Genomic DNA, 27,672 nt, shown 5'->3' on the forward strand with positions numbered 1-27,672 from the left:
GGCTTAGGACCATGGGCCTAGGCTGGAGGAAGGGGTGGTGGGTACCCATGAGATGATGTATGTTTATAGATAGAGATGTGGGATCTTAGGCTAGACCATCTCATGGTGTGGGCTGTGCTCCAGGGCAGTCGTGGGCCCTCAGCTGCATCTATGCATACACTTCCCAAAGCATGGGCTGCAGCCATGAAGGCCAAGCCTCTGTGATTGGCAGAGATATCTTAACCTCTTTCTAGCACCATTCCTCTGTCTTTTGGAATACAGGATACAAATCATTGCCTGCTTGCTCAACCACAAGCAGGTGTTTAGTTGGGCTCCTCAGGATCCAGCTTCAATCAGCCCTGAACATGAGGAGAAAGCAGTGGAGACTGTGGCAAGCTCTTAGCGCAGACGTTTTTTTTTTTTTTTTGTCGGTCGTGGGGCTTGAACTCTGGGCCTGGGCGCTGTCCCTCAGCTCTTCAGCTCAAGGCAAGCGCTCTACCACTTGAGCTACAGCGCCACTTCCGGTTTTCTGGTGGTTTATTGGAGATAGGAGTCTCATGGTCTTTCTTGCCCGGGCTGGCTTTGAACCGCGATCCTCAGATCTCAGCCTCCTGAGTAGCTAGGATTACAGGCGTGAGCCACCAGCGCCCGGCAGCGCAGACGTTTTTTTGTCATGGAGCTTGAACTCAGGGTCTGGACACTGTCCCTGAGCTCTTATGCCCAAGGCTAGTGCGCTACCACTCTGAGCCACAGCACCACTTCTGGGTTTTGAGTGGTTAATTGGAGATAAGCATCTCATAGGGACTTTTTGCTCAGGTTGGCTTCTAACAGTGATCCTCAGATCTCAGCCTCCTGAGTAGCCAGGATTACAAGGGTGAGCCACTGATGCCCAGCTTAGTACAGGCTTTTATCACAGGAGCTTGAGCTGTGATTCTGGGATCGTATATAGCTCTCTAGATGCTGAGGATGGTCTCAGGGACTCATGTTAGACAAGTGCTCTTTTGCTGAGCTACTTCCCATGCCCTTGGAAAAGCTCTCTCTATGCCCAGGATTGAACTTGGAATTATTTTCTTTTAATTGGCCTCTAGTTCTTTCCTTCTTTTTTCTTTTTTCTTCTTCCCTTGTTTCTTGCTCTCTCGCTCTTTCACTCACTCTCACTCTTTCTTTCTCTGTTTCTTACTTTTTTTTTTTTTGCCAATTTTGGGACTTGAACTCAGGGCCTGAGCACTCACTGTCCCTGAGCCTCTCTGTGCTCAAGGCTAGCCCTCTACCACTTGAGCCACAGCACCACTTCCGGCTTTTTCTGCTTACGTGGTGCTGAGGAATCGAACCCAGGGCCTCAGGCGTGCAAGGCAAGCACTCTACCACTGAGCCACCTTCCCAGCTGCTAAGATTCACTCTTAATATGGTATGTTCTGTGAGCTGTGACAGAATACCTCTTTGCAGTCCTAAAACTCCTCTGACATCTGCTTGTTCATTCTTCCTTGTACCTATCCCTGGCAGTCATTGACCTTTGTTGTTGGTAGTGATGGGACTTGAACTCATGGCCTGGAAATTGTCTCTGAGCTCTTTTGCTCAAGGCTAGTGTTCTACCACTTTGAGCCATAGCTCCACTTCTGGTGATTAATTAGAGATAAGAGTTTCACAAACTTTCATTCCTGGGCTGGCTTTGAACTGAGATCCTCAGATCTCAACCTCCTGAGTAGCTAGGATTACAGGTTTGAGCTGCTGACACCTGGCTTTATTATGCTTTTAAACCATACATCTTTTTAAAAAATTTTTTCTGAAGGCTAATTATCCAGACTTTTCTTTTTCAATGCTAACCTATTTATAAAGAGCAATGACCCATAGATACCTTCAAAAAATTCTTTTTTCATTGACTTTTTTTTTAACTGTCTCTAGTTTTACCTTTTTTTCCTGGAAGCTTACATAGTTGGAATCATATAGTATGTGGCCTTTCAAACTAGTGTCTTTCATTTAATAATATACATTTAAAATTCCTCTTTGCTTGGCTGGGGAGGAGGGTGTAGCTTAGTGGTAGAGTGTTTGCCTGATGTGCAAAGTCCTAGATTTAACTCCTCCACCAGATCCCAAACCAAATTCTTTTTTTGGTGGTACTGGGGTTTAAACCCAGGACATTGTGCTTGCTAGGTAGGTGCTCTATAGCTTGAGCTACATCCCTATCCATTTTGCTGTGAGTGGTTTTTAAATAAGAAATGGCTTTTTGCTTGGGAAGTCCTGGATTGTGATCCTCCTTTTTACTCTTCCAACCATAGCTGGGTTGACAGGAGCCACCATACCCAGCTTTTTCTGTTAAGAAAAGGACTCCCAACTTTTTTCCAGCTAGCCTCAGACTTGTTCCTCCTATGGGTAAGTCACTAGTACCTGGAAAAAAAAAAATTTAAGAAGGTAAAAATAAAAGGTCCTCTTTTTTTTTTTTTCGGTGGGTCATGGGGCCTGAACTCTGGGCCTGGGCGCTCTCCCTCAGCTCTTCAGCTCAAGGCTAGCGTTCTACCACTTGAGCCATAGCGCCACTTCCAGCTTTTTCTGTTTATGTAGTGCTGAGGAATTGAACCCAGGGCCTCATGCATGCAAGGCAAGCACTCTACCACTGAGCCACCTTCCCAGCCTCGTCCTGTCTATAAACTAATAAATTTGTTTCTTGTTAAGCTCTACATAATACTTCCTTTTATGGTTATACTATAGAAATGGAATTTATCCATCCATGTTTTGGCTGTTGCAAATAGAGCAGCTATGGTCACTCATGGATAGGTTTTTGTGTGGTCATAGTTGGTCATACCAAGAGTGGTGAAAAGAAAATCTCAGCCAGGTACCAGTAGCTCATGCCTAGAATCCTAGCTATTTAGGAGGCTGAAATCTGAGAATCATGATTCAAAGCCAGCCTGGGCAGGAAAGGCTCTGAGACTCATCTCCAATTAACCACCAGAAAACTGGAAGAGGAGCTATGGCTCAAAGTGGTAGCATGCTATCCTTGAATAAAAGAGCTCAGGGATAGCACTCAGTCCCTGAGTTCAAGACGCACAACTGACAAAAAACAAAAAGAAAGAAAATCTCTAAGTACAAACATAGTCATCAGCATGGTTTTCACATACCATAGTATGAGCATTTGAAATTTACTTGATACTATTTCTCTTTTCAGATTTTTACAAAATACAATGTCTAATGGTTATGAAGACCACATGGCCGAAGACTGCAGGGACGACATTGGGAGAACGAATCTAATTGTCAACTATCTCCCCCAGAACATGACCCAGGAGGAGCTACGGAGTCTGTTTAGCAGCATTGGCGAAGTTGAATCTGCAAAACTCATTCGGGATAAAGTAGCAGGTAGAGAGCCCCAAGGGATTGTGCAAGGGTGCAGGTCACCATCATGTTAAACACTCTTCCCTGTTCTATGACTGTCATGTTCCTCAGTATAGTAGTTGCAGCCCGAGCTGGGTGTGTTGGTTATTACCTGTAATCCCAGCATGTTGGGGATAAGGCAAGAGGAACACAAATTCCAGCCTGGGCTACAGAGCAAGATCCTATCAAAAACTACAACGGCAACAACAACAAAAAAAGCACTGATGGCTCAAGCCTGTAATCCTTGCTACTCAAGTGGGCTAAGAGCTCAAGATGAAGATTCAAAGCAGCCCAGGCAGGAAAGCCTGTAGATTCTTAATCTCTAATTAACCACCAAAAAAGCTAGAAGTGGAGTTGTGGCTCAAGTGGTAAGATGCTACCTGTGGGCCAAAAAGCTCAGGGTCAGCACTTAGGCCCTGAGTTGAAGCCGCAGGACCAGCAGTCCCTCCCCCCCCAAAAAATAACAAACCTAAAAAAAGAAAACAAACAACAAAACAACAATCCACAAAAAAACAAAACAACAATCCAGAATAGTTAAAGTCTGGAAGCCATGACCAAAGTCTCATTTTCTTTTATGTAAAACTTTTTTGTGGGGCTGGGAAGGTGGCTCAGGGGTAGAGGGCTTGCCTCCCATGCATGAGGCCCTGGGTTCGATTCCTCAGCACCACATAAATAGAAAAAGCTGGAAGTGGCACTGTGGCTCAAGTGGTAGAGGGCTAACCTTGAGCTGAAATGCTGAGGGACAAGGCCCAGGCCCAGAGTTCAGGCCCCACAACTGACTAAAAACAACAAACAAAAACTTGTTTGTGCTGGGCACCAGTGGCTCATGCCTATAATACTAGCTACTCAGCATGCTAAGATCTGAGGATCTCCGTTCAAAGCCAGCCTGCTCATGAGTCCATGAGACTCATCTCCAATTAATCACTAGAAAACCAGAAGTGGCACTGTGGCTCAAGTAGTAGAGCACTGGCCTTGAGCTGAAGAGCTCAGGGACAGTGCCCAGGCCCAGAATTCAAGCCCCATGACTGACAAAAAACAAAAAAACAACAACTTATTTTTGGCTGAGAATGTGGATTAGTGTTAGAGTGTTTGCCTACCATGCATGAAGCCCTGGGTTCGATTCTTTAGTACCACATAAATAGAAAACGCCAGAAGTGGGGCTGGGAAGGTGGCTCAGTGGTAGAGCGCTTGCCTTGCATGCCTGAGGCCCTGGGTTCAATTCCTCAGCACCATATAAGCAAACTGAAAAAAGCCGGAAGTGGCGCTGTGGCTCAAGTGGTAGAGTGCTAGCCTTGAACTGAAGAGCTGAGGGAGAGTGCCCAGGCCCAGAGTTCAGGCCCCATGACCAGACCCCCCCCCAAAAAAAAAAAAGAAAGAAAGAAAGAAAGAAAGAAAATGCCAGAAATGGCACTATGGATCCAGTGGTAAAGTGCTAGTCTTGAGCAAAAGAAGCTCAGGGACAGTGCCCAGGCCCTGAGTTCAAGAACCAGGACTGGCAAAAAAATAAACAAAACTTATTTGTCTACTGCCTCAGTGTTTGCAGAAGACCCAGCTTCTGTTAAGGCCCTGCTTATGGAATGGCCTCCATTCTGACAATGTAACTTCAGGGACTTAGAGCAAAGGCAAAAGCAGGTGTCACCAAAACATGCATTATAAAGCTGAGTGTTGGTGGTTCACACCTGAAATCATAGTTACTCAGGAGGTTGAAATCTCAAGTCAGCGTGGGCAGGAAAGTCCTTGAGACTCTTCTCTCCAATTAAGCAACAAAAAAGCCAGAAGTGGAGCTGTGGCTCAAAGTGGGAGAGTACTAGCCTTGAGCACAAAAGCCTAGGTCCTGAGTTCAAACCCAAACAAGCCAAAAAAACTACTGTTGCTAGCTTGGCACTGGTGGCTCATGTCTGTAATCCTAGCTGTTCAGGAGGCTGAGATCTTAGGATGGAAGTTCAAAGCCAGTCTGGGCAGGGAAGTGTGAGACTCTTACCTCCAATTAACCACTAAAAAGCCAAAAATGGAGCTGTGGCTCAAGAGGTAGAGCACCAGCCTTGAGCAAAAAGCCAAGTCAAGAGTGTGAGGCTCTGAGTTCAAAGCCCCAGTACCAGCAGCAAAACAAAATGCTGCTGCTTTCCTTTTCTCCCCTGGAGGAAGATGTCCTGAGGAGTTCCCATTTTCTTCTTGCTCCCTCCCAGCCATCCCTATATTCCTCTTCCCTCTCCTCTTCTTCCTCTTCCCCTTCTCCTGCCCTTTTCCCTTCCCCCAGCTCCTGTCTTAGGAATAAGCCCTACTTTGTGAGTGTTCTGGCTGCCACCTGGGTTGTAGATATTTTGATTCCTTATCTTAGAAACTAAAAGCTAAAAAAAAATACTTTCATTTGGAAATTTCAAATACTCATGGACAAAGAAATATATTGAGCCCGTGTACCCAATGTACCCAACATCCTGCTTCATCAGCCCTTCACATTTTTCCAGTAACCTGAAGACACCTGACCCAGGAATAACAACTGCTTACCGCCTGTCTGATGACTGTCCAGAATTTTAGCTCCTCAGATGGGTTGTTGGGTCCAAAGCTTTCAAAACCTGTGATTTAATTAATACCTCTTACAGCGCTAGGCACTGGTGGCTTAGGCCTGTAATCCTACTTAGTCAGGAGGCTGAGATCCAAGGATCACAATTTGAAGCCATCTTGGGCAGAAGAGTCCCTATGAGATTCTAATCTCCAATTAACTCCTCAAAAATTGGAAGTGGAGCTTAAAGTGGTAGAGCACTTTGCTCCTTGAGCAAAGGAGCTCAGAGACAGAGCCCTTAATTCAAGTTCCACACCCAACAAAAACAAAAACCAACTTTTACAGAGGAACTTTAGATACTATATAGATCCAAACAGGTAGAAAATCCAGAGCTCTGTTTTGAATATGAATTCTTTCCAGAGGGGCTGTGAATTCTTCTGTGCCTCTACAAAAACCTTGTGGCAAAAAAGTGTTTTTTGTGTGTGGGGGGGGGGGAGGGTTGTCCATCGTGGATCTGAACTCTGGGCCTAGATCCTGTCCCTCAGCTCTTCAGCTCAAGGCTAGCACTCTACCACTGGAGACACAGCACCACTTCCGCCTTTTTCTGCTTATGTGGTGTTGAGGAATCGAACCCAGGGCCTCGTGTATGCAAGGCATGCACTCTACCACTGAGCCACCTTCCCAGCCCCCAGAAGAGCATTTTTAGCCTATGGATACTTCCCAGCTTTGGAGTCTTGATCCTGATTACATGATTGTTTGTTGTCTTGTTGTGGTTTGTAGTGCATTGTGCCCTCTGCTAGCTAGAACGTCTTGGAGGCAATGGGGGCAGCCGATTGCCATGCAGGCCTAGAGAGTTCAGGTTCAGGTAGATAAGGTTTCTCTTCCCTTTGGGCAGTAATGTGCTGAGGTTGAGGAGGTGCCTGGACTCAGTTCAGCAACTCACTAGCCAATTGATTAATGGATTTAGCTACAACCAGTAGAGCTTTCTGAAACACACTTGTGCCCTCCATTTTTTTTCTTCCTGTCATCATCCTATGAGAACTTCATAGGTCCAAACTCTAGCCATCTATTTTCACCTGACTGGAGATTAGGCTTCTATCCTAGCAAGAGCATGTCTTCCAGCCAGACAGGCACATTGCCAAGGCCAATCCTGGCTAGTCAGCTGGCACCAGGGATGACCCCATCCTCCATGATTGCCATTCCAGTGTGTGTTCCTTCTCCTGCCTCTGCCCAGCGTTCATACCCAGCTGATGAGCACCTCCTACTTCACCTAGAGTCCTAGATCCCTCCCCTTCACTTCTACCCAGGCCCCTTGAGCTGGCCAAGCACCCCCAGCACAGAAACCTTTTAGGCTCTGACTGCCTCTCACTCTGGGTTTGCTTTCTCTGTATCAGTACAGTTGACGGTCAGGACAGGATGGTGCTGCCTGGATCTGGGCTGTGCATCGTGGGTGGACTGGCATCCTGGCCTCCTCCCACTCAAAGCCCATAGCACTTCTGAGCTGTGAAGCCAAATGTGTCCTTAGACATTGCTTCATATCTGGAGGAAGCAGAATCGCCCCTAGCTCTGTGTTATCAGAGAGACTATCAGACTTCCTGTCTTCATTTCCTTCTAGAAGCATCCTCTTCCTCTGGCTGTCTTCCTATCCTCAAGGCTGCACTCTACCTCTCTTCTATTTTTTCATTCTCTCATCCTTAAATGTAGGCATTCCTCAGGATTTTGCTGTAGCCCTTCTCATTTTCCTGGGCTGGCATGTGCAGTGAGTAAACTCATTCCTGCAGCTTCAACATACCTTCAGTTGGTCACTTTTTGACCACAGGTCCTTCAGCCTGTGCATCATGTGTTCTAAACTGAGCTTGTCCTGCCAGCTGTCCTCTCTTGACCAGTGTCTCAGTCTTAGTAGATGTCAGCACTATCTCCAACCAGAAAACAAAGCATGGTTTCTGACTCACCTCCTAGTACTCATCTTTCTGGGTGCTTCATCCTTTCCTGAATCTCATTGGGCATCATCCTAGCCTGAAATACTATTGCCTTTGCCTTCACTGTGGCTTCTTACTAGCCACACATCCTTACGTGAGATCATGTTACTTCCTCTAAAACCCTTCAGGCCCTGGGCTGTGTTTGCTTCAGTAGGCTTTCCCTGGCCCCAGAAGTCAGCATCAGCTGGGCTGTGCTTGTTGGTTTCCATAGCAACCAGGAAGCTCTGCATCATGGATTGCTACATTTAACTGAGGTTGAAATTTTTCTTGTATGTCAATATAGGTTTCAAAAGCAAGAGCCATGTTACTTTTTGTAGTCCTAGATACAGCAATAGTATTTGTTGAGTGAATGAATGAATGGTGTTGAGAAGACTTGCTGAGGTACACAAGCAGTCATTCACTTAGCAAATACCTATTGTGGGCTAGCCATGGCCTGGGCACTAATGACAATAGGAAGATGTGGTAGCTGAGGTGAAAGGAATATCAAAAGCTTCAGACCGTTTTTAACCAGCTAAGCACAGATCCTTTTGTTGGGGTTGTGGTATTGGTTGACAGCTACCAACAGTAGTTAGGGTGTATAGCTGTATAGCCCAGCTGTGCTGTTCAGCGCCTTCCTTTGCAGCCGGACCCTGTTCTTTGCCCTAGTATCTGGTGTTATGTGATCCTGTGGTGGTTCCTAGTGACATTCGAGGTGTCAGGAATCAACCTTCCCACTTTCATGGGCTGCCTTCCACCAGCCACTAGATTCATAGGCTTCAGTTTATTTGCTCAAACCTCTGGTTTGAATGGAGCCTGTACTCCTGCCTGCATCTCCCAGGACTCATTGGTGCCGCCTAGCTTCACCTCTGTGCCCACCATTGAGCTGGATCCCTTCCCCGATGTGCCCTGCTCTTGGGTTCTGGGTTTTCTGAACACTGTCTTTCTACAGGAATGCCCTTCCACACTTTGGTCCAACCTGATCACTTTTTTTCTTGACAAGAGTCATCTTTATTCCTTGCAGAAAAAATTAAGTATGAGATAAGCAGGGAGAGTTTTCCATACTCTCACTGCTTCTAGCCTTTGGGTGTTTATCCTTCCAGACTGATTAGTTGCATATTTATTATATGCTGTTACTCCCCCCACAGGCTGTGTCTACACATGTTCCTTTGTCACCAAGTGTTACTGTATCGCAGCATCATTGAAGTGATTCCTACTGAGCCGACTGCATAAGTTTGTCCCCTGTTTATTTCCATACAGAGGCTTCCTGGAAGTGAAGCAGCGGATGGCAGTGTGCCTTCTAAGAACTCTTGGTCCCTGTTGCCAACTTGCCCTCTCTTCTACCTGGCCTTGCTGTTTGTCCTCGGGGCCTGGCAGGATTTCTCCACCATCCTGATACGTGACAAATGCCATCCGATCCTGGTGCCAATTCACAATCCTAGTGAAGTTAATCATTGTTTTCATTTGCTTACTGGCTATATTTCTTCTTCTGGAAAATACCCCTGTCCTTTGTCTACTTCTTTTCTTTTGCCTGATTAATTCACTCCCTCCTTTTCCCTACCCTGACACCCATAGGCCTTTACAGAAAGAGCTCCCAGTACCTGTCCCCTCACTGCAAAGGCCTGTCTTCTCCCAGCTGCATACTCCAGGCTCCTCTGAGGCTCCCACATCAAAACTAAGGACTAAAGCATCATGTGTGGCAGTGTGAGACTATGCTTAAGCGAGAGAAACACACTGGGAAATATGAGTATGGGCTCCAGTCTCTCCAGGGGACATTCAATGCAGAGGAGCCTTGTTTTCTCCAGGACAGCAACTGTCCTTGGACTGTCACCTCATCACCAGCAGGGCAGGTCTATGGCCCCTCCCAGAGACACAGAATCAGTTGTTGTGGGGTGTTGGACCAAGGTTGGAGGGTAATACTTGTGTCCAGAACCCTACTCTGGCCAGAATTGTATCCCTACAATTCAGCAAAGTGACAGCTTGAGGCACACTGCCCTCTGGGACATCCTCTTATTCCAGGCCCAGAGTTCATCCTTTTTTTTTGGTCAGTTCCTCCCTCTCTCCATCTTCTTTTTCTTCTATCATATCACCCACTTCTGGGTCTTGGTTGGTCCTGACTGACTCTAGGCAAGCCCTCCTGCCCAAGACCACAGTAGCCTGTCTAACACCTTGCTCAGCCTAGTTTGCCCCACACCCCTGGGGCTCACCAGCTTAAGGCTGAGCCCATCTCTCCTAAAGGCAGAGCTTTAATTTAGGGCACCCTGCCTCTAGTGGACAGGAGGAGCTGCAATGCACATCCCTCCCTGGCACTGGCAGCTTGTGGCCTGGGCTGCTTCTCATCTTAATGCAACCTCCCACCAGGCCCCTACCCTGAGTTCTGACTTTCTAGGCCAGGGTCCCCCTGGGAAGCCCTGATGTCCTTGGGCACAGCTTGGAACTCCCAGCCTGTAGAGATGCCAGGGGCTGCTTCCTCCTAGGATATCTACTACTGTCTCTCCTGCCACACTCAGTCCTTCAGCTTCCGCCCCACCTCTGACCACCTCCTTGTGGTGGTCAGAGGTGGACTACCTCCTCCTGATCACCTCCACATTTCCCTGGGCAAGATTTCTGAGCTGGGTTGGCTGCCTCCTTTCCCAAGACAAACTACAGTCCTTCCACATCCACCTCCGGGACTTGGCATTTTCCCTTCTGTCTGGACTGTTCAGGCAGTTTGTCTCAAGGTCACCTCTACTACCAATGGCCCTCCTGACCATCCTGAAAAAGTCACGGAGGTCGCCTCATGCCAGCTCCCCAGGCTTGGCTCATTGTTCCTCACTGGTCGCCAGTGACATGATCACTTCATTACTGCAGCACCTGTCCTATTGTGAATATTGCCAAACCCTGGGCCTGGCACTCAAGGAATGCTCAGCTGACATGTCGACTCAGATCAAGGAAAGAAACAGTGGCTGGCTGAGGTGTAGTGGTTTCCTTGGTGACTGGCATACTCTGGCTTGGGTATAGTTAGGAGGAGTGGATGGAGGAGGAACCTGAGGAGGGACGGGAACAAGAGAACTTGGTGGTATTGCATATCCTGGAAGAGGTCCCAAGAATAAGAGCTCATACAGTCAACGTCCCCAAAAGCCTCAGGGCAGCACTTCCATGTCAGCAGTGGCCAATGTGGCAGGACTGGTCAGGGCTGCCAAGCAGCTTATTTGGGAGCTGAAGGTACAGATATCCTTTGGATAGGGTCTCACATTTTTGCCTAGGCTAGCCTGGACCCTGATCCTCCTATTTACATTGCCCATATAGCTGGGATCACATTGTGACCCACATGCCTGGCTTGTTGATTGAGATGGGAGTCTGATAAATTCATATTTCCATTTCCCAAGTAACTGGGATTATAGATGTGAGCCATTGTACCTGGCCTGTGTTCTAGAACTTTTATGGAGACCCTGCAATTCCTGACAGGATGCTGTTAGTAGTTTTCTGAACTGATGGGCTCTGGCTCTGCATCCCTGCTGTAGCATCTCACTTAGTTCAGGGCTATGGAGCCAAGGTGTTTTTTGGTTGAATGGCTGATTTGTCAACAATACTGACGTTTGAATTGAGGACCTCATGGTTGCTAGGCAGGTACTCTACCAGTTGAGCCATACCTCCAGTCCTTGAGGGATGAATTTTTGTTAAAAATCTGGATCTAAGCCAGGCACTGGTAGTTCATGCCTGTAATCCTAGCTACTCAGGAAGCTGAGATCTGAGGATCATGGTTCGAAGACAGCCTGGGCAGAAAAGTCTCCATGAGACTCTTATCTCCCAATTAACCACTCAAAAAACAGAAGTGGTGCTGTGGCTCAAAGTAGTAGAGCACTAGCCTTGAGCAAAAAAGCTCAGGGACATTGCTCAGGCCCTGAGTTCAAGCCCTGTGCACTTTCCTCCCCATTCCCTCCCCACCCCCAAAAAAGAAAAAAAGGACAGGCACTGGTGGCCTATGCCTGAAATCCTAGCTACTCAGGAGACTAAGATCTTAGCACCAGTTTGAATTCAGCCCAGGTAGGAAAATCCAAGAGACTATCTCCAAAAAGTTGGAAGTGGAACTGTGACTCAGTGGTAGAGCTCTAGCCTTAAGCAAAAGAAGCTCAGAGATGGTACCTAGGCCCTGAGTTCAAGCCCCAAGACTGGCACCAATAAAAAGTATGTAGAGGGCTGGGCGCTGGTGGCTCATGCCTGTAATCCTAGCTACGGAGGAGGCTGAGATCTGAGGATCACAGTTCAAAGCCAGCCCAGGCAGGAAAAATCTGTGAAACTCTTATCTCCAATAAAACACAAAAAAACTGGAAGTGGCACTGTGGCTCAAGCGGTAGAGTGCTAGCCTTGAGCTGAAGAGCTGAGGGATAGTGCCCAAGCCCAGAGTTCAAGTCCCACAACCGACCAAAAAAGAAAGGATGTAGAGGGCTAGATTTTTGTTTCTTTTTTTTGGGGGGGGGCGCGGGGGGAGGAGCCGGTCGTGGGGCCTGAACTCTGGGCTTGGGCGCTGTCCCTCAGCTCTTCAGCTCAAGGCGAGTGCTCTACCACTTGAGCCACAGCGCCACTTCTGGCTCTTTTCTTTTTGCATGTGGTGCTGAGGAATCGAACCCAGGGCCTCATGCATGCAAGGCAAGCGCTCTACCACTGAGCCACCTTCCCAGCCCAGAGATTTTTGTTTCTTTAAAAAAGAAAATGGCCTATGCAGAGTTATAAATAATGCATGTCTGTCCGAGACAGTCTCAGAAGAGGCTTCAGGAGACAGGAGGACTAAATGTAGGGTGGGATCCTGGGACAGAAAAAAAAATCCCTAAAGAAAAACCAAAATGTGAACATTAGTTTAATTTTTCTGCAAATATACAACTATCCAGAAGGGGCTGGGAAGGTGGCTCAGTGGTAGAGTGCTTGCCTTGCATGCCTGAGGCCCTGGGTTCAATTCCTCAGCACCACATAAGCAAAAAGAAAAGAGCCGGAAGTGGCGCTGTGGCTCAAGTGGTAGAGCGCTAGCCTTGAGCTGAAAAGCTGAGGGACAGCTCCCAGGCTCAGAGTTCAGGCCCCATGACCGGACCCAAAAAAAAAAAACCCAGAAACTTGAAAAGTGGCAATAGAAGAAAATAGTAAAGTAGGTTAGGCCCTTGTCTTATTATGTGTGCGCTCTGGGTTCCATTTGCATCTGGCTCAGCCTGTGCAAGGATCTCTGCTGAAGTGTGGCCTCTTAGCATCATGAAGCTGCCCTGTCTGAGGCCTAGAGCAGAACAAAGTGGGTGCCAGTGATGGGGTGGCAGCCTGAGCTGGGATGGTGTGGTTTGCGCTTGCTTCTCCTGCAGAAGGACTGACTGTCTTCTGAGGTTCTTTCCATTTTATTTATTTGTTTGTTGTTTATTTTTGTCAGTTGTGAGGCTTGGGCACTGTTGGTAAGCTTTTGTGCTCAAAGTTAGTACTCTATTATTTGAGCCACAGCACCACTTCCAGTTTTCTGGTGTTCATTGAAGATAAGAGTCTCATAGACTTTCCTTCCCAGGCTGTCTTCAAACTGTGATCCTCAGATCTCAGCCTTCTGAATAGCTAGGCATGAGCTACCAGTGTCCAGCTCTGAGGTTCTTTGCTAATGTGCACCCCTTCTGTAGTATCTAGTAGGTGATTGCTCTGTCTGTCCCAAGTGTTCCACAAAAATGACATGGGGACACCCTACCTGGCACCTTGCTTTCTTTGTGATGGTCTTAACTTTTTTATGGCCCTGGTGACTTCCTTGAATTTGAGCAGGTGAGAGTACAGTATTTGCTATCAAGAGAGGTCCTAGAAGCTTGGGGCTGGACCAGAGCCAGAACTGTGCAGAGCACCTAAGGATTCCCTTGGTTACAGCTTCTCCTTGGACTCCCAGCTCCTCCTTCCCTTTGACTGGGTCCAATTGGCATCGGGTTCAGGAAAGCGAGTGGAATGAGTGCTTGCTGGTATCAGAGCCTAGCAACCTTTCCCACTGTGGGGAATGAGGTGGTGGAGAAGCACTAGGAACGTGAGATAGCCATTGTCCGTCAACCACTGGCCTGGCCCATTTTCAGCCCTCCAGGTCCTTACCCACACAGCCCTAAAGAACAGCTAGCAACCAGGAGCTGCATTATTTCTTTGTAAAATAACTACTAGTTATAAAGCTATCTTTGCTTATTGTAAAAATGTCTCAGTTTACTAAGAAAAGAAAGCTTGCCACCATCTTCTATTTACTTCCCCAGAGGCTACTTCTCTTGACTTTTACATTGTTACCTTTGTGATCTCTTTTTCTGACCTTTCCCTGAACCTGATGAGGTAGACTCCTGTTGCTTCTCCCTGTTCCTTTCCACCTGCTAGCTGGCAGCCGGTTTACCAATGTCTTCATGTTCCTCCACACAGGACACAGCTTGGGCTATGGCTTTGTGAACTACGTGACTGCAAAGGACGCGGAGAGAGCGATCAGCACACTGAATGGCCTGAGGCTCCAGTCAAAAACCATTAAGGTAAAAAGATCAGATCAGACCTTCTCCATTCCTGTCTCCAGCAGGAGTCTTGTTATGTCCTGATCGGGCCTCTCTGTCATTGTCTAGGGAACCATTCTGCATCTGGGGGCCTCCACCAGACACACAATTGTAGGTATGTCTCAGGTGGCTCACGGGCCTCCTTGGCCCTACCATAAAAGGTGTCACAGAGGGATTGTACACCAGGTCAGTCTTCACGTTCAGTCCAGGGTACATTGATACACAAGCAGATTCCTCCATAAGCCTCCTCTGCCTGTCTCTTCTGCCTGTATTGCCATGTTCCTATCCCAGGATGCCTCCCATCCTGTAAGCTTGGGGCCAGCTCTGCTCCTTGAATTCCTGGCTTGTGGCAGCATCTCACCTTTCCCAGCATCCCTTTCTGCCTCAGGCAAATCAAAAGCTTTCTCTCACCAGTTTATTTTAATATCCATTTTGTATGTGTTCTCTGAGCGCCTGCTCAATAAACTCTTTACACAGTGACTAAAACAGAGTCCCAGTCATAGAGCCAGGGATGGGGGTAGAAGCTGCAGACAGTAAACAAGATATGATAGAAAGGCACAGGCGGGCATTGTGGAGGTTGGCTTCAGCATGACATATGGGAAGGGAGCTACCCATGCAGTGCTCTGGGGGTGGGACCCTCGGCAGGGCTCTGGTGGCTTCTTTGTAGAATCAGAAGGTTGTCCTTGTTGTAGAGACCAGCTTCCTCTGCCTTTGGGTCCTTCTGAACCTGCTGCCCTTGCCCTCCCTCCATTTGGACAGTCATCCAGTTCTCTCAGCCTAGCACCTCCCCTCCCCCCCATGACTTCAAGGTCTGTCTGCTGCCTCCCCTAATTGTGGCAGCACCTACTGCAGGGGACCAGTTTTCTGTTTCCCAACCGTTGTCTCCTTGTCCACTGTCTGTCTAGACTACTGCTGGGCCTCCCCTGAGCTTTGGCCCCATTATACCTGGCTTTGTGCCTCAGCTAGCCAGTTTGCTGGGCATAGTGCCCTATAGTGCAAGCCTTCGCAAGGTACCCAGAGACCTGGCTTGTTATGTCTTGTTCCTGAAACATATGCCTGCGGGATCTTTCTCTTCATCCAAAGCACTGAGGAGATTGTCCTATGCAAAATTGTCCTTTCCCATGAGGGAAGGGGGTAAAGGATCCTCTTAGGACTGGCACTAGGCCTTGTTTCCTAGGCTTCCATCATAGCCAGAACCACTTGAGGAAATACAAAATCTCGATGTCCAGGGCTATACTTGGTTCTAGAGTGACTCTGTAGGGTAACCGCTGGAACATTAGTTTTTGCCAGCCCGCCAGGGAAACCTTCTGGAGGCTGGAGGATAGCCTTCTTCCCTGGCTCTACACTGTTCTCTGATCTTGGTGGCCAACGCTTCTCTGGAAATAACCCATGGCAGGTCCTTGTACCTGCCCTGTGCTGTGTATGGAGCTGTCCCCCGGCAGAAACATGGCTTGTTCATCCTTGGATCTGGCACAGGCTCCCAAAGGCGCCTCCATGATGAAGGCTAGTGATGCCACCCATATGCCCTGGCCAGTCCTGAGTGTTTCTCACTTCTGAGGAATTGTCTCAACTTGATTTACAAAGGTGCTCATGTTCTTGTTTCTTGAGGCAGCAGGGAGAGGTGGAGAACGGCATAATTCATGAGCCTGGACTTCTGTTTACTCAGATGTTTAAAAAAAAAACCACACATATCCCTGTGTTGGCCTGTTTGCTTTGACCTGGTTGGAGTTGATGTTGGCAGAAGGCGACCCTTTCCCAGATAAGACCTAGAATCTCACACAAGACGGCAGGCAAGCAGACCTGGGCAGGCGCCATTCCTCCCTGTCATCAGGTCGAAGCTTGCCGTGCTGCTTGCAGCCTTGCCTTGGACCATGAGTATCTAGCTCTGTATGGTTTCCTACAGCTACCCTGGTCCTGTAGAAGCAGTCCAGCCTCTCATGGATATGATGGCCCTCCATCCTTTTCTCAAGCTGTCCCTGGGGATTCACCCTCACTCCTTGGCAGCAACCCCAGTGCTTGCAGATAGAGTGCCGACACCACCTTGAGTGCCCTCAGTTTAAGGGCTACTCATTCTTGCAGCATAGTAAAGACCATTGGATTTGTGGGTCCTTGTCATGCCCAGATTATTTAGTAGTAGTCTTGCCATCAAGCAGTATTCCACAGTTCTGTTCTGATGAAAGCCACTGAGTCGGTGCCCCACAGTACAATGGCTTCTTCAAGGTCTCAGAGAGAGAGGCACAAAGTCAGGCTTTTGAAACTGCATGTTCAACACGTATCCAGCACCTTCCCCCAACACAGCATGAAAGGAGCACCAGGAACCAGTATGGTGTAAATTCTGCTCCTTTCCATGGAAAGGAGCAAGTGTAGAGGGATGCACAAAGCTAGAGTTCTTTTTTTGGTTTGAGGAAAAGGTCTTAATATGTAGCCTGTGCTGGCTCATACTCCATATTCCTGCTGCAGTCTCTTGAATTTTAGGATGACTTACAGATGTGTCAGGTAGCATTAGCATTAGCAACCGTATTTACTAAATGGCTGCCTTTAGGAATTGAGGCATTTCCTCTGAGTCTGGGTGCTGAGGATACAGCAATGATCACTGCAGTTTGCCCTCATAGAGTGTATTGGGTCACAATAAAGCAATAGCTCTAATAACAAAATAAAGCCATCCTCAGATCGCAGCATCCTGAGAAGCTAGGATTACAAGCCTGGGCCACAAGTGCCTAGTCAAATTTCCCCTTTCTATAAGGATGCAGTCACTGTGGATTAGGGATCAGAATCTGGATTGAGGATTGGGACACGCAGTTTCAACTCCTCCTCAGAGAGCTCCTGAGAACAAGAAAGGACCAGATTGATGCCAAGGAATGAGTGTTGCTGGAAGCTTAGGAAAGAGTTCTCAGGTGCCAGTGAGTAGCAGTATGAGGATGCCTGGCGGGGGGGGGGAGGGGGGGAGTCCCTGCACACTTGCCAATGCTAGCTGCTCTAGCATAGCCCCATGTGGTTCTTGTTTGATTCTAACTTTGACAGTGGCTGTAGAGAAGAGGAAGACAGGTCTGTTCCTTAAGACATCAGTTGCCCTTTGGCATGGAAGTTCCCCTCAGCATTTGTCTCCAGTAGGTGTTTCTCCTCCCAGAGGAGACACTGTGTCTGGGGCACAGTGATAAGTGCCAGAAGTGCCAGCCTGACCTCTGCTACACTGGTGCCAGTGGTTCTCAGTTTGGGAACTGAGGAGCAACTGATCCTCCAGGTCAGCCTGGGCAGGACCATCTGCAGAAGCCAACTCCTAGGGCAGCGTGGTCCAGGGCAGCAGCACCTGCTAGCCCAGCCATAGGCTGAGAAAGTCCCTGGGAGGCTGAGTGCTGCTGGCTCACGCCTGTAATCCTAGCTACTCAGGAGGCTGAGATCTGAAGATCACTGTTTGAAGCCAGCCCAGGCAGGGAAGTGTGAGGTTTTTTTGTTTTTTGGGGGGGTGGGGGGAGATCAGTTGTGGGGCTTGAACCCAGGGCCAGGGTGCTGTCCCTGAGCCTCTCTGTGCTCAAAGCTAGCAGTCTACCAATTGAGTCACAGTGCCATTACGGTTTTTGAGTGGCTAGTTGTAGATAAGAGTCTCATGGGGCCTTTCTTGCCTGGGCTGGCTTTGAACCATGGTCCTCAGATCTCAGCCTCCTGAGGCTGAGCGACTGGTACTCAGCGAAGTGTGGGACTCTTATTTTCAGTAAGCCACCAGAGAACTGGAAATAGAGCTGTGGCTCAAAATGGTAAAGCACTAATCTTGAGCAAAAAAAGCTCAGAGACAGTACCCAGGCCCTGAGTTCAAGCGCCATGACCAACAAAAAGAAAAGAAAAGACCCTGGGGGACAGGAGCCATCCTGTCCCAGATGTGGTGCTCTCACCATGGTTTCTGGTAAGGCACATGGTTGGTTGGAGGTGCCACCCTCAGACAAGAGTGGTTGCTGATTGATAGGCAACCAGGAATCTTGAGACCACTGTGGAGAGAACTCAGGGGGAGGCTGTAGGCCAAAGCCCAAAGTGGCCTTGGTCCCATCCCTTCTGGTCTGTGGAGACCACAGCCTCAGCCTCAGTGTGGGAAAGCTCCAAACTCTTTTTGACACATTACCTCTGGGGCCTCCAGCACAGGCACCCCTAGAGAGCCGGAGAGGCCCCATTAGGCTTCTGTGGCAAATGCCCTGTTGGCAGGGGATGCTGTATTTACTCAGAGGGGCTTCTGTGGCAGGCTCCTTCCTCTCAGAGACCAGGTCCTGTTCTCAGCCCTTGCTCACTGTGCTGCACACTAGAAAGGGTGTAAGACTCAGGTAGAACCACAGAATGTCCAGATTTGGATCCCAACCCTGCCCACCCATGCTGTGGGTGCATAGTCTCTACTTTGTGAGCTAGGAGTGATGTCTGCCTTGTGACTGGTGATGACGAGGCAAGAACCCACTGTCCAGTGTCTGGTCCCTATCAGGCTGCCAGCACGTGCTGCTGCTGCTGCTAATGATGAGGGCTTTAATGAAAAGTCCTTCATGTACTTTCTACACAGCATTTGCCTTTCTAAACTCCAATTTTTAGGGCTTTGGCCACCTACCTGCCCTAATCCTAAGAAACCGTTTGTGTTTTTAAGGTGTCATATGCTCGCCCGAGCTCAGAGGTCATCAAAGATGCCAATTTATACATCAGCGGGCTCCCAAGGACCATGACCCAGAAGGATGTGGAGGACATGTTCTCTCGGTTTGGGCGAATCATCAACTCCCGGGTCCTTGTGGATCAGACCACAGGTATGGCAGGCGGCTAGGATGGGCAGTGAGGGCTGGCCTCCAGGCCAGGGGCCAGACCTTCTAGAGAAGGCCTGTGGTTGTCTACTTTTTCAGTGTTAGCTGTTCTTCAGATGAGGGCAGCAGAGAAACGAGAAGACACTGGCCGAGGAAGTAATATGGCATTAAAAGAAGGCCAGCATGGTATAATGAGAACACCAAGGAATCCTGGCACTATCTCTTAGGTACTTGAATGCCACGAGTGGGTGAAAGACTGCTGCTCACCTGTCCAAGCAGTTCTTGCTGTAGGTGGATGATGTGTCTGCCTCTCCTCTTGGTCCTAAATGTCCACTTTGCTTTTGCCCTGAAGCAACATTGGTTCTTTCTCAGGATCTTCATGATTGCTGTGCCCCTCTGGTACAGGACTTGGGCTCTGGGCTGTACAGGAAGCTAGTGACCCCCATGCATATGCCAAGGCTTTCTTCCAGCCTGACTGCCTGTCTACCCTGCTGATGGAGGGACAAGGATGTCCATGGTCAAACCCCATGTAGTCCTGTCCAAGAAGGAGCGGGGTTTATGACAACCCAGAAAGGAGCCTACTTTATGGGGGGGGGGGGTGCGTGTGTGTGTGTGTGTGTGTGTGTGTTTCAACATTTTTGCTCATGGCACTCTACCACTTGAGCCATGCCTCCAGTTCTTCCCACTGGGTATTCTGTAGTTTTTTACATTTTTCCCATACTGTGTATCCACATTGGCTGTAGGTAGTTGGGCTTTGGAAGCCCCATTTCGGAGACCATACTCTTTTTTTTTTTTTTTTTTTGTTGGTTGTAGGGCTTGAACTCAGGGCCTGGAAGCTGTCCCTGAGCCTTTTTATGCTCAAGGTTAGTGCTCTACCACTTGAGACACAGTGCCACTTCTGGTTTTTGAGTGGTTAATTGGAGATAAGAGTCTCATAGGAACTTTTCTGCCCAGGCTGGCTTTAAACTGTGATCCTCAGATCTCAGCCTTCTAAGTAGCTACGATTACAAGCATGAGCCATACGTGCCCGGGACCACTTCCCTTTTGACAGATCAGCAGCACTCCTGAGTGGGCTGCACAGGCTGGACCATGCAAGCCTTCATTCAGGTTTCCTGCAAGGTGTGAGCAGGGCCTCCAGCTTGACACAGGCTGCGCTGGGGCCGGTGTGCTCTGAGCCATGTCTCCTGTGCTGTTGGGCAGCAGCCTTGTCAGCTGTTCTGCCCTCTTCCACCTAGCAGTGTCTGTTCTACAGGCAGGCTGCTAGGCCACAGTCCTAGGCTAGACCCTAGAGAAGTGGAATAGCCTGCGTGCAGGTACTATCGTGTTAACTAGCATAGACAACTCCTCTTTCCCAGTCTGCGCTGGAGTTCCCTCCCACGGCATCCTTTTGCTCTGGGGGGCAATGAAGTGCATTTACTCAGCAGGACCTCTGTGGCCTGTGCCCAGAGAGTTTCTGGTGGTCCTTTAAGTCCCTCTTACATATTGACTCTTAAGTGTCAGACATGATCAGCCAGCTGGTGATGCCTGGGTTTATTCCTACTTCTCCCTAGGTCAGAGGATCCACATGGGGTGACTAAGCAAGTATACAATCTGCTTCTACCCCTTCTCTACCAGATCCCAACCCAGCCCCCTCTACCATGGCCTCTCCATCCGGCCAAGGGCAGGAGCTGTTGCGTATGGAGAGCTCTTAAGTGGAACTCTCCCCAAAATCTCATTCCCCCCTCCCCTCTCTGCCTCGTGAGAAGATCGTCCCAGGGCTCCCCCTCCCCTAAACTTACCCTGCCCCAGGACTGAGGACTTTGTAGAAAGCTGGCTGCCCTTATAAGGCCCAGGGCTCACAGGTGAAACGGGTGGATGTGTGTTTACCCTCAGATGATATGTTTGAGGTTAAAGAAGCTAAGGTGTTTCTTAAAAATCTTCACATCCAGGGCTGGGAAGGTGGCTCAGTGGTAGAGTGCTTGCCTAGCATGCATGAGGCTCTGGGTTCGATTCCTCAGCACAGCATAAGCAGAAAAAGCCGGAAGTGGCGCTATGGCTCAAGTGGTAGAGCACTAGACTCTGAGGGACAGCGCCCAGGCCCAGAGTTCAAGACCCACGACCAACCAAAAAAAAAAAAAATCAACATTCTGGCATTTATAGTTCAGGCCCCACAACCAAAAAAAAAAAAAAACACATCCTTAGCCAAAAGAACTTGATTTTTTTTTTTTTTTTATTTCTTTGCTTTATCCTTCATCGTGAATTTTGTTGTTCCCATGTGTAGAGATTGTGCCATTTCTTGGTGTCTGCTTTGTTTTGTTTTGTTGGTCATGGGGCTTGAACTCTGGGCCTGGGTGCTATCCCTGAGCTCTTCAGCTCAAGGTGAGCTCTCTACCACTTGAACTACAGGGCCATTTCTGGTTTTCTGGTGGTTAATTGGGGATAAGAATCTTACAGACTTTCCTGCTTGTACTGGCTTTGAACTTCGATCCTCAGATCTCAGCCTCCTGAATAGCTAGGATTATAGATATAAGCCACCCAGTGAGGTGTCTGCTCTTAAATCCTGAAATCACTAGAACAACTAAAAACACACACAGCCATCTTCAAAAAGTTTCAGTTTGTCAAAAATGTATTTCTAGCTACTACATGAAATGCCACATTTTTTTTTTTTTTTTTTTTAATTTTGGTACTGGGGATTGAACCCAGGATACTTGCTAGGCAAATGCTTTGCCAGTGAGTTATATCCCAGCCCTTTTTTTTTTTTTTTTTGCTGATCCTGCGACTTGAACTCAGGGCCTGGATATTGTCTCTTGAGTTTTGTTTGTTCAAGACAAATGCTCTACCATTTGAGCCACAATGCCACTTCTGGCTTTTTTGAGTAGGTTATTGGAGATAAGAGTCTCATGGAGTTTCCTGGCTTTGAACTGCGATCCTCAGATCTCAGCCTCCTGAGTAGCTAGGATTATGGACATGAGCCACTCTTTTTTTTTTCCCAATAGTTATTTCTTTCCTAGTTATTTTCTTTCATTTCCTTCAGGCTGTTTTCATTGGACATTGCTGTGTAAAAGCACACAAGGAAACCACACTTACACATATACTCACTCTGCGTGTACATGGTCTTAGGTCTTGAGGCATGGAAGAAGGCGGCTGCAAGATTAAGAGAGCACAGATTTCACCCCAGCTAGTCTGATTTTAGAGCTGGTTTAGTTTTCCATGGCTGACTAAACTGTCATTCATGCCCATAGGAGTGAATAAGAAGTGCTAGCCAAGTGTATGATTTCAGGTTTCCCTTTGAATTTGAGATGTGAAGATGAAAGGCACTAGAACCTTCCTTGCACATGGTATATAGCTAGGTCTGACCTAACTGACTCCGTGGTTGCCCCAGTTGGGTGCCTTTGAAATGTTCTGTTTTGTTTTGCCTTGCGGGGAGTCATACCCAAGGCCTCACACATGCTAGGCAAGTATATTTAAGCAGTCATGGAGAGGTTGAGGCAGCTTCAGCTGGGCTTTTGGGGAGTAGGCTGTGATCAGGGGAGAATTGAAAGCTAAGAGTTGAGGTATGAGAATCAGGACTCCCCCTGGCTACTATTTGTGTGGTCATGGGAGGCACACTGTGTCTCAGTTCATGGGGCATGGGAGGTGATGAGGAAGAGACTTGAGAGCAGCTACCCAGAGCCATTTTCAAAAAGTGAGTCCCTGTTCAAGCCCTGAAGGTCCTGCTTTATTTGTTGTCATTCACCAGACACACAAAGCCTTGGTCTGAAGAAGAACCCCAGCATCATCCTTGCTGGTCTTGAGAAAGAAAGTGTTTAGCTGAAGTTAGAGCAGCCTCTCCTGCTGGGCCACACCCATGAGTCCAGCCCAGAGATGTCACTCAGATGGGTCCCTCACCGTCACCTCTCCCTGACTCCAACGACTTTCTTCCCAGAAGAACATTTCAGTCCCTGCACTGTCATTGTATCCACTTTTGCCTCGTTCTTGAAGTTCTTCAACGGACAGAATTAACCCATTTTCTCCCCCCAGGAGTCTAGAATGTAGATGGATAGTAGATGCAAGCTGACTGGGCTCTTCCTCTGGGATGACCAGATGCTGCCTTCGTAGTCAAGCCTCGGGTCTCAAGCTGCTCTGTCGAGGGGTTTGGGTTCCAATGAGGGACTAGAGCTTGCCTTCAGGGTACAGGAGGAGGGGACCCCCCCCCTACCCCTTGAGATGTACTGACACTTCCCACACAGGAGACAGAATAGAGCTCCTGATTCAACCTGGGTTCCTGCTCTGTTGTCTACACTTGGGCAGTTGTCTGCAGAGAAGGCAAGTGGCCCGATTAGTTTCTGAGGACCCTGGTGGGGAGAAGGGGCCACTGATTAGGGATCCTGGGCCTCACTAGAGAGGTTCCAGGAGACAGATGACATGATGGGTGAGAAAAAGCTTGGGGGGGGGAAGGGGCTCAGGTGAAGGAAAAGGTGTAGGCTCAGGCTAACACTGAGGGCCAGTGGTGCCCTTCACCTGCCCTTCACTCCTTCCTCACAGTGGGTGTTCAGAGGCAGCTGGGACAGAGGCCCAAAGCCCCTGACTTGGGTCCACACTAGCTCATCTGTACGCCCATGCTGGGCCATGCTTCTGGTAGCTTAAGTAGGGACAGGACACAGTCCTGGGGTGGCTTTCTTTTGAAAAACTGATTCACAGTATGTCTGCCACCAAAGCATCTTCTGGTACTGAGACAGTAGAGTCCTTACTTCGGCTTGAAGAAGTCTGAAACCTAGTCAATTGGTTTTCTTTAATCCGTTCATTTGTTTTCATATTTAGGTTTGATTTTTTTTTTTTCTTAATTTCATTAACCAGGTGTTCAGTTTGAACCACAGTAGACTGACTTGACTTTTGCTTTTCAGTTTTTACGAGTACTTTTGTTTTTTTTTTTTTCCCCCTAATTCCATTTTTGTTGGTTTGTTAAAAAGGTTTGTCCAGAGGGGTTGCGTTTATCCGGTTTGACAAACGATCGGAAGCAGAAGAGGCAATTACCAGTTTCAATGGTCATAAACCCCCAGGTTCCTCCGAGCCCATCACAGTGAAGTTTGCAGCCAATCCCAACCAGAACAAAAACATGGCGCTCCTCTCCCAGCTGTACCACTCGCCCGCAAGGCGGTTTGGAGGCCCCGTGCACCACCAGGCACAGAGATTCAGGTGGGTCCAAAGGTTGGCATGTCGCCGGTCTGTTCCTGGCCAGCCACACTACATGGAGGCCTATTGTGCAGTGGCCATACATGCTGGAAGACCCTGAGACTGCAAGGCTCGTCCTAACCTGTACCTCGGGATCGTTCCCTTGTCACAAAAAAAATCTGTGCCCTGACCATCCCTTGATGTCCCTGGGGGACTGGTGCCAGCACCCCTACAGATACAGGGCATCGTGCTGTCCTTGTGGTCCCATGCACATCCTCCTGCAGGCTTGGAATCATCTTAGGATGACCTCATACCAAGTACAGTGGATGTGCTATGGGAACAGTTGTTTCGAGAACAGTGACAAGAAAAAAAGTGTACTTATCCAATACAGGCAGGACAATACAAGCACAATTTTTTTCCCCAAATAATTTTCAGTCTGTGGTTGATTGAATCTCTGGACACAGAACCCATGAATACAGAAGACCGACTGCTTATTCTTCCATTGGAGTTGAGAAGATGCCACTAGCTCCCATAGGCTCCAGGGAGGGGAGCATACTGTACTGCTAGTCAGGGCAATCGAGCTGTGAGGTTAAAGGTCCTTCATGTCTGTGGGAAAAGCTGTTCCCAACTTGTGATTCGGTGAGAGCAGTCCTTTGTCTCGAGTTTTTAAACAGGTTTTGGACATTGGGCCAGTGGCTCGTAATACCAGCTCTTTCTACATAGCTCGCTTTCTTGTTACACCTTGCATTTCATACCTGCCTGTTACCTGCCATGCTGCTTGGAAGGTCCTGTACAGAGGGGAGTAGCTTTCTTTGTCTTTTCATACTGTAAATAGTCCTAGTTGCTAGATTGGAGTAGAGACAAGACAATAGAGTCAGAACTTGGATGCCAGGGTCTGAGGTCCTAGAGCCTCAGGAGCAGTGGAGATCCCAGCTTAAGGGATGTTTTCGCTTGATTTGGATTGGTTTTGTCAGAACATCAAGCAGAGGCAAGGGCTGGCCTCTGGTGGATGAAAATTTCCCATCTTGGTTTTAGACAGTGGATTGGGTAGATCTGCTCACAGCCACTGGTGCTGTCTTGGACAGTGTTAGTTCCACCATGGAGTCTTGCAGAGTCTCAGGCTGGTTCCAGTTCCAGAGCTGGCCTGCTTTGGCCGCCTAGTTTAAGACAGAGGTGGGAGAAGGTATAGGGACAGAATTGAGCTGGATTTTAAACTCCAGCTTGAGGAGTCTGGTAGTGTGAGTGGCACCTTCCTGGGGCAGGAGGGAGGGTGAATGGCAGCATGCAGGGAACAACCCTGGAGAATTAGGGGAGAGTAATGGAGATGATGGGGGAGACTTGGGTCACAGTCACAGAACTGGTAACGAGGAAACCCAAGGAAGTGGCATTGCCTCCATCAGGAGAGGCACAGTAGCCAAAGGATACAGTGACAAGAGAGGAAAAAGGGATGAGCAAGAAGTCAGCTGGAAAAGGGGGAAGGCATCTCTTAGACAGATGGAGATAAGAAGAAAGGCCCAGAAGAGCAGGAAGCTTCAGTCAGATACAGTCACATCCAGAAAAGACCCAAATCAAGTCAGGATTCCTTCTGTTCCATTGGCATTCATAGCTGCTGTGGTCCAAGAAATCAACTGTCAACAACAGAAAAACCTACTGACAAGATTCCTTAGTGAGAGCCATTTTCAGGGGGTGGGGCATGGTGGTAAACACCTGTAATCCCAGCATGTGGGGAACAAGATGGCAAAATAATACCCCAGATTATTTTCACTTTCCTTTGTCCCTTGAGGTCCAGGGCCCTCTTAGATACCAAATCCACAAGTGCCCAAGTGCCAAATATGGAATGTAGTATTTGCTTAGAACCTGCACATGTTCTCCTATAGACTTCCCATCATCCCTAGATGGCTTATAACTCTTGATAGCACATAGGTGCCGCAGAGATGGTCAGTAACCTGTATTGCTGAACAAGAAAAGCTTGAACACATTCAGGACAGACACAGGCTTTATGTTTTACATATGTCTTCTTAGATCTGAAGTTTGTTGAATTGCAGATTTGGGGCAGGTGGATGGGGCAGGCTGGCTGCAATAGCTGTGTGAAAATTAGGGTGGCTGATGATGCAGGACCTCACTATTGGCGCCTCATTCTGGTCATTTATATATTTATTTTGTTGGTTGTGGGGCTTGAGCTCAAGGCCTGGGTGCTAATCCCTAAACTCTTGCTCAAGGCTAGCAGTCCACCACTTTGAGTCACAGCTCCACTTGTGGTTTTCTGGTGGTTAATTTGAAATAAGACTCTCATGGTCTTTCCTGCCTGTGCTGGTTTTGAACCACAGTCCTCAGATCTCAGCTGCCTGAGTAGCTAAGATTATAGGCATGAGCTACCAGTGCCCAGCTTTCCTTCCAGTCTTTTAGAAAAACAGTTGGCTTCATTCCCACAGACACTGAGGTGCCTTTTCCCATCCATGTCAGTGGTAATTGTGGACTGAGAATATTAACCAGCTCGCACATCCTGGTGGGACTGCTTAAACTTTTGTTATTGTTGTGATTTTAAAACAATTCTCAACATCATATCTTGTTTTCTTCACTCTGTTAAAAAGAACTCTACAACCCGTGAGCCACACCTTGGGCCTGGTGTTCTTGCCAGTCTGTCTAGAGGGTGTTCATATTTAATGGCACCTGCAGGCACACCCTCATCTAAGTGGGCCTGCAGGGTCTGTCGGCTGAAGCCCGGTTTCATATTGGGGAAAGTAATACTTCCCCAGTTGCATCCTACAGCTCCAGATATTCTGTCTCCCTGAATATTCTTCCTCCTGAATTTTTTGCCCCCCTTGGTCATGGGGCTTGAACACAAGGCTGAGCACTGTCCCTGAGCTCTTTTGCTGAAGGCTAGTGCTCTACTACTTTGAGCCACAGCACTACTTCTGGTTTTCTGGTGATTAATTGGAGATAAGAATCTCATGGACTTTTCTGCTTGGGTCTGGCCTTGAACCACAGTCCTCAGATCTCAGCCTCCTGAGTAGTAGCTAGTATTACAGGCATGAGCCAGGGGCACCCAGCTTTCCCCAATATTCTTAAATGGGCCTTAAGGCCACTACTATTTCTATTTATGACATGTCTTGGGCAACAAACTAACAATTTGATCATACCTTAATCCTAACTACAGTGTCCATGTGTTTTTTTAGCTTTTGTGTTTTTGGTTTTTTGGTTTTTTATTTTTTTAGAAAATGAAAGGATCATTGTGGAAAGGGCTCTCTGAGTTGGTCAAGTTGGCCCTTAGTTCACAGCCCTCAGTGGTTTGGCCCTGGTTCTCCCTTTGCCCCCTTTGTCGGTTACTGGGCTTGAACTCAGGGCCTGGGACACTGTCCCTGAGCTTTTGCATTCAAAGCTAGCGCTCTACCATTTGACCTACAGCACACTTCTGGTTTTCTGCTGATTCATTGGAGATAAGAGTCTCATTGACTTTCCTGCCTGAGTTGGCTTCAAAC

At 48.1% G+C, this 27,672-nt stretch overlaps 1 protein-coding gene across 1 annotated transcript in view; it reads left to right on the plus strand.

Moving 5' to 3' along the window:
* Elavl1 (ELAV like RNA binding protein 1) overlaps positions 1 to 27,672 on the plus strand; it is a 42,727-nt gene that overhangs the window by 13,489 nt on the left and 1,566 nt on the right. The window contains exons 2-5 of the mRNA XM_042693683.1: positions 3,140 to 3,327; positions 14,179 to 14,282; positions 18,916 to 19,069; positions 23,992 to 24,217. Coding sequence (XP_042549617.1) covers positions 3,156 to 3,327; positions 14,179 to 14,282; positions 18,916 to 19,069; positions 23,992 to 24,217 — 656 coding nt within the window. The 5' untranslated portion in view covers positions 3,140 to 3,155. The remainder of the gene's footprint in view (positions 1 to 3,139; positions 3,328 to 14,178; positions 14,283 to 18,915; positions 19,070 to 23,991; positions 24,218 to 27,672) is intronic.

The sequence above is a fragment of the Dipodomys spectabilis genome, unplaced genomic scaffold, assembly GCF_019054845.1.
Source record: "Dipodomys spectabilis isolate Male_0828 unplaced genomic scaffold, ASM1905484v1 ptg000173l, whole genome shotgun sequence".
NCBI lineage: Eukaryota > Metazoa > Chordata > Mammalia > Rodentia > Heteromyidae > Dipodomys > Dipodomys spectabilis.